Source organism: Carya illinoinensis, chromosome 7, assembly GCF_018687715.1.
Source record: "Carya illinoinensis cultivar Pawnee chromosome 7, C.illinoinensisPawnee_v1, whole genome shotgun sequence".
NCBI lineage: Eukaryota > Viridiplantae > Streptophyta > Magnoliopsida > Fagales > Juglandaceae > Carya > Carya illinoinensis.
The window spans coordinates 19,106,107-19,112,165 of NC_056758.1; the positions used below are offsets into that span (position 1 = coordinate 19,106,107).

General features: G+C 38.2%; 1 protein-coding gene across 1 annotated transcript; it reads right to left on the reverse strand.

Moving 5' to 3' along the window:
- Positions 1 to 261: 261 nt before the first annotated feature.
- Positions 262 to 5,640, reverse strand: LOC122316227 (protein FAR1-RELATED SEQUENCE 5-like). The gene is made up of 6 exons (XM_043132761.1): positions 3,364 to 5,640; positions 3,166 to 3,255; positions 2,984 to 3,058; positions 2,042 to 2,160; positions 1,779 to 1,830; positions 262 to 390 (listed from the first exon to the last, which is right to left on the reverse strand). Exons 1-6 carry the CDS (start codon positions 5,638 to 5,640, stop codon positions 262 to 264), a joined length of 2,742 nt encoding a protein of 913 aa, XP_042988695.1.
- Between the last annotated feature and the right edge of the window lie 419 nt (positions 5,641 to 6,059).

Below are 6,059 nucleotides of genomic sequence, written 5' to 3' on the forward strand. Positions count from 1 at the left end.
TGCATAGATTGCACCTAGCCTTCTTGCAAGATTCACGTCCCAACTTCCTTCTTTCTCTAGGGTTTTTATAAGTTTTTCATTTATATATTCATGTTGTTGGGTCTCTAGCATATTTTTTTTAATCATCGTCAACCTAAAAATCTAGGGCTGCCGCTCCAAGTTTTTCTCCTTCTCTCGGTTTCTCACTGCCGTTGCACTACCTTGGGGTAGCCATTGTCCATCCACGCAAAACCATTACCAGCCATCCCTGTTGTTTCACCCTCACGGCCTCCCCGCAACCCACAGCGTCCGTTTCATCCAACAGCCTCGCCACTTTGAAGCCAGGCCAACCTTGTCACTGCTCCTTCCTTGGATCACCACTATACCCCTTTGCTCAGCCGCCAGCTCTCCCTATAATGACCGAAAACCACTTTGTTTTTACAGCTTAAAAACAGAGCAAGCCCGTTATGTTAGGTACAACCAGTCACGAGCACCACAACTCCTTCTCGTCGAGCCACATCAAGCCACTGCGCAGCTCCTCTGCTACACTGCTATTGCACTACCCGTAGATCACCCCCATGCCCAGCCATCGAGAAGCATTGCTAGAAACACCCTGCTTTGCACCACCGAAAACAAAGGATATCTTTTCTTCTAACCAAGGGCCAACCACACCGAAAACCACCCAGATCAGTGGCACCTTCTCTGCATCGCCTCAGCCCAGCTCCTTTTTCCCCACGATGTTGCTGCTGCAGGTCCTCTTGTTGGTTAAACTGCTGCACGATTTTCTTCTTCTTTTGGTTAAACTTCTACCGCCACCCTATGTTTTGTTCTCTGTAACTCTTGTATGAAATAAGAGTCTGGTTTATTTAGTAACCCTTATATTTTTCAAAAGGGTAGGTTTTTAAGTTTGGATTACATGTATATCCCTTTGTTGATTAGCAAACTTTGCACGTTTTAAACATATGTTTTTATCTTGAACTGGGCTTAATCTTAAATTGAAGTTGTTTTTAAGTTGGATTTGGGGGTATGTTGTTAAGCCTATAAATCTTATTTTTCCCGGAATCTTGTTTCAATATAAAAAAATCTTATATTGATTTTTTAAAATATTGATTGGTTTCAAAATATAAATCTTATATTTTATCTGATTTGTCAAGTATATGCATCATTTCAATTAAATATAGACATAAAATGTGAATTAAATTAAATTTTAGTAATGTATGTGCAAAGTTTTCGAACGGATCTTTTGTAAACATTTAAGGGTTTGTATAGAAATAGATCTTATCTTAAAATTTTTATCTTATCTCATATCATTCTATCTCATTCTCAATCATAATTTAAATACAAAATTTTAAAACTGATAATTACAACTTTTTCAAACCAATCATTACAACCTTATCAAATTTTTAAATAAAAAATAAAAAATAATTCAACTTTTTTAAATCTCTTAATAAAAATAATATTATAAAATATATTATAATAATATTTTAATTTTATAATTTTTTTCTCTCATTTCTCAAAATTCAAAAAATATGTAATTCAAACTATCTCATTACTATTTACAAACTATTAGATTATAATTTACAAAATTTTCATCTCATCTCATTCTCTACATAACTCTAAATCTCGCAGTTGAAATTAATTATTCAAAGCTAATAAGAAATCAATCGGGTGCATCGATCGAACATAATGAATCCTATCTTTATATTACTTTCAGTCTCACATCTAATAAATTACAACTTTATAAACAGATACAATACTAATAATGCCTTATATATGCTGTAAATTGAGCATGGATTTACTTCCCCATTCTTTTTGGGTACATCTTCGTTAGTCTTGAATTCTTGCACCATCCTGCAAGTATGAATATTACCCCATAAAGAAGAATATTCTGTTTCGAAAATGATATTTGCACACGGCTACGGGTACCCGCCGCGTACACGAGGCCACGTGGCTGTTTTAATGAAACGGTGCGCATCGTTAAACTGAAAGCTTCCCTCGAGTTTTCACACGGCTTGATCCCCTTTCCTCATCGTGCCAAACCCCCTTCACGCACAGAACCCACCTGGATGAATTTAGGGCAGGGATAAGGCCGTCGTAGCAGAGAAAATCGATTTGAGTTTTGGGTTCCTTCGATTTTGCCTTTCCGTGTGCTTCCCCCTTTCTCATCGTGCCAGATTTCACCTTCACGTACAGAACCCGGATGAAATTAGGGCAGAGATTAGGTCTTTCAAAATCGAAATCGAAATCAAAAACCCTCACGGTGAGTCTCTCTCTCTCTCTTTATATATATATATACACTAACACATATATGCGTATTCTTTGTTGTCTCTCTATCGAAAGATAAGCTGGTCGATGTAATTTATCTTTTCCGGTGTTTGATTTGTGCTGAAGAATTTTCTAGAATCCATAAATCTTATAGCCTGATATTAGATTTTTTGGCTGATTTGGAGGTGGACTCAAGTGTTTGCATTATGCTTTGAAATGGGTTTGTTCGAGTTTAAATGCTCGGTCTTATAATTTCTTGTCGAACCTGGATACGTATGAAAGAAAAAAAAAATCTTGGATAGACCTGGAAAATTATACAAAGTGGCTGGAAAATTAAACATATTCTAACAGAAAGTATTTAAAAGGAGTCAAGCATGAAATTGCCAATAGAGATTCTAAACTTGTTATGATGTAATGGATGCTAAGGTGGCAAAATTGTGTTAAAATGTTATAAAAACAAAGTTCATCAGAGTTTTTGTTTAAATCCTCAAAAAAATATTGGTAAACTCTATACCCTTGTCACGTAATTTAATTTATAAGAAGATAAATTATAAGATATGTTATGAGCATTACATTATTATGTTATACATATGGAGGAAGTGGGTGGAGTGAGTAGAATAAGGGGAAAATATGAGCCATACGGAAAGCACACCTGCTCCGAGTAATTAGTGTTAACGGGTCTTAAGTAATCTAGTTACTTCAATATTACTACTTCTTAAATAAAAGATTGAATTGTTACCATTTCTTGACTCCCGATCATTGATCCTTGGCGCTGGGTTCGACATTTTTCCAGAATTGAGCTTTCTTCAACAAGCTGGTCAAAAACAGTATAACAAACGTTTATAAATTTATAACCCAAGTCTGATTTTTATCAAATAACCTAGCACATGAAACGGTAGGTTGATCTACAAGCTCATGTACTTGCGACAATCCAACATCACAAGTATCTTTATCTGACGGGCCAAATAAATTCCGGCAAGTGTCCGGCAATGGTGTATCTCCTCCATCTCTCTAAAATAAAACAAGTAACATAACCAATGTAGAAACAATGCATTAATAACCATCCATACACCAAATAAAGAAGTATAATAAACAAGTAACATAATAAACACGAATTACCTGTTTACGTTTTCCCTTGACTGTTGCATTCTTGGCCTTCGCCCGTACTTTCCTTATCTCTTTTTCCATGGTCGATGCTCTCCTCAGAGATGGTGGTCTGCCTTTCCCTCTTACTATCAATGGACTGAGTACTTTATCTGAACCCGCACATGTAGAAACATCCGGTATCGAAGGAACAACATTGGATCCCGTGCATGTTCTTGATGGAGGTTCTTGGTTGTCACTATATAACTCAATCATTGAATACAACTTCTGTGTAGCATCCTCAGTATGTTTTTTTGAACCCGCAGCGTGAGTAATCATCTTATAACATATATTCAACAAAGTAGAATATCTGTTAGCATCTGCTCGCTGAGCCCCTTGGTCATAGCTGCTGTTGATTAACGTGTACCTCCTCTTAATGTCCTTCATCCATCTGTCTAAAATATACTGTTTTGGAAAAGCTTTTATACCATTACATTTAAAAACAACCAAAATATGCCTGCACAGTATACCCCTCATCTGAAATAGCCCACACGAACAGTTTGCAGCTGTATCCACATCACTAAAGTCCACTGAATATGTCACTAGCTTAGTGAAGTCTTCCACATGAACTTCATCCTCAACAAGATACGTCTTGACACCACCATCTCTCTTAAGTAATTCTGGAGCCAAATCTATTAGACATTGCAATTCTCGCTGGACTTCCCTGAATTTTGCATTCGTGTATAATTCTTGAAACTTCTTTTCGATCGGAAATCTAGATATACAAGGAATGGTCACGCTAAATGAGTGAAAGTCAGCGTTATTTTCATTCTCAATTTTCTTCTTCAATGCGTTGTCAAAATGGTCGACAAACTCTTTCAAGTTTGTCTTCGCGTGAACATAACCATAAAAGAAAGCATTCATGCTCTCGCTCCGCTGCGTTGTACTCATCCCCGCCCAAAAAGTATCTTTCAAGAATGCCGGTACCCAATGCTCACGCTCAGTGTATAAACTTTTCAGCCACGCATTCTCCTCCAACTTGTAAGTGCTGATTAATTGCTCCCAAGCGCTTTCAAACTCTGCAACATTTTGAGTGTCATACACGCATTTCATCAAAGCATTTTTCATCCCACTTTTGTAGGCAGAATAGGAGGAAAGCTTCTCAGGAACTTTTTTCAGTATATGCCACAAACAAAATCGATGTCGACTCTGTGGAAAGACAATAGCAATAGCATTCTTCATTGCTCTGTCCTGATCTGTGATAATAGCTCTAGGAGCTATACCATCCATACACTGTAACCAGGTCTTGAATAACCACACAAATGTTGTCGTATCCTCAGTGGATATCAATCCTGCTCCCAGAAGAGTTGACTGGCCGTGGTGGTTTACACCAACAAATGGTGCGAATGGCATCCCATATCTATTCGTCAGATATGTGGTGTCAAATGTAACCACATCACCGAAAGAGTCATAGGCTGCCCTACTACGGGGGTCTGCCCAGAAGACATTCTTCAACCTCCCGTCGTCATCTAAATCCATCGACGCAAAGAACCCAGGATTCTTGTATTGCATCCGTTCAAAATATTCCCGAAGCGCACCAGCACCACCAGCGCCAAGTCGTAAATGTCTTGCCTTATCGATGTAATTCCGACAATCCTTTTCCAAAAAGGGTAGGTTTTCGAAACCTCCCGCGCCAACGACAAGAGATCCGAAACTCTTATTCATTCGGATTCCGGCCAGATCATTTGTATCTAAGACTCTTTTTACAGAGTCACTAACTTCTCTGTTACATCGGAAAAAACGGGATTTTTTGGGACTGAGCCCGTGGTTATGGGTGTTATTAACTGTTGTCAACTGATACTTTCCATCTACCTTTAAGACATTAATATGGGACTTACACTCCGTTTTGCCTGTCGGCCGTGGCCTGACAACATTCAACGTTCTATTACGGGCTTTCCCACCACGGGCACAACCGAGTGTGGCATATCTGACAGTCCCATCATCTCCCTTCTCAGTCCTTCTTGTCATCACCCCAAACCCAATATTCTTAGTATACTGCTTGTAATAAGTCATTACTTCTTCAAAAGAGTTAAACTCCATTTTCGACTTGGGCTCCTCAATCGTGTCACCACCAACCTCATGATCTAACTGACCTGTCTCGTTTATTCCATCCTCAGTTTCAATTGAATCCTTGGGTATATATTTGTTGCTTTCTTCAACTCTAGCGGATGTAGATGGACAATCAATTTCAGCCGAATTGGGAGACAAGTCTTCTATATCACCTCTTTCGCTTACGGCGGATGCAGTAGTCATAACAGGAGTTGGGTAAACATCATTGGGCTAAAAAGAAGAAGTTAAATATTTAAAAAAGCACATGAAATGATTCTTAAAAATAAAACATTTGAATTTATAAAAATTCAACAATACAATTGTATCACCTCTTGAATATTGCATGGATATTGGTACCCATCTGGTTGTTGCGTTAGAGGTGCCCACGTTGGAAGTTCCCCATAGTAACCACCCATGTGCATGTAATTTCTGAAGCTTACAGAAGTTGACGGTATGCCCTAACATGTTATTACACAGGTTATTCATGTACTGTAATGCATAGATATCAACCCAATATTGTCATACAAATTTTAAAAAAATATAACACACCGTGGTTGGGAGATTTGAGCTAGATGGTGTTAGCGGAGCTGAGTGTTCTTCCCCTTTTTCCATGATTCTCGAGT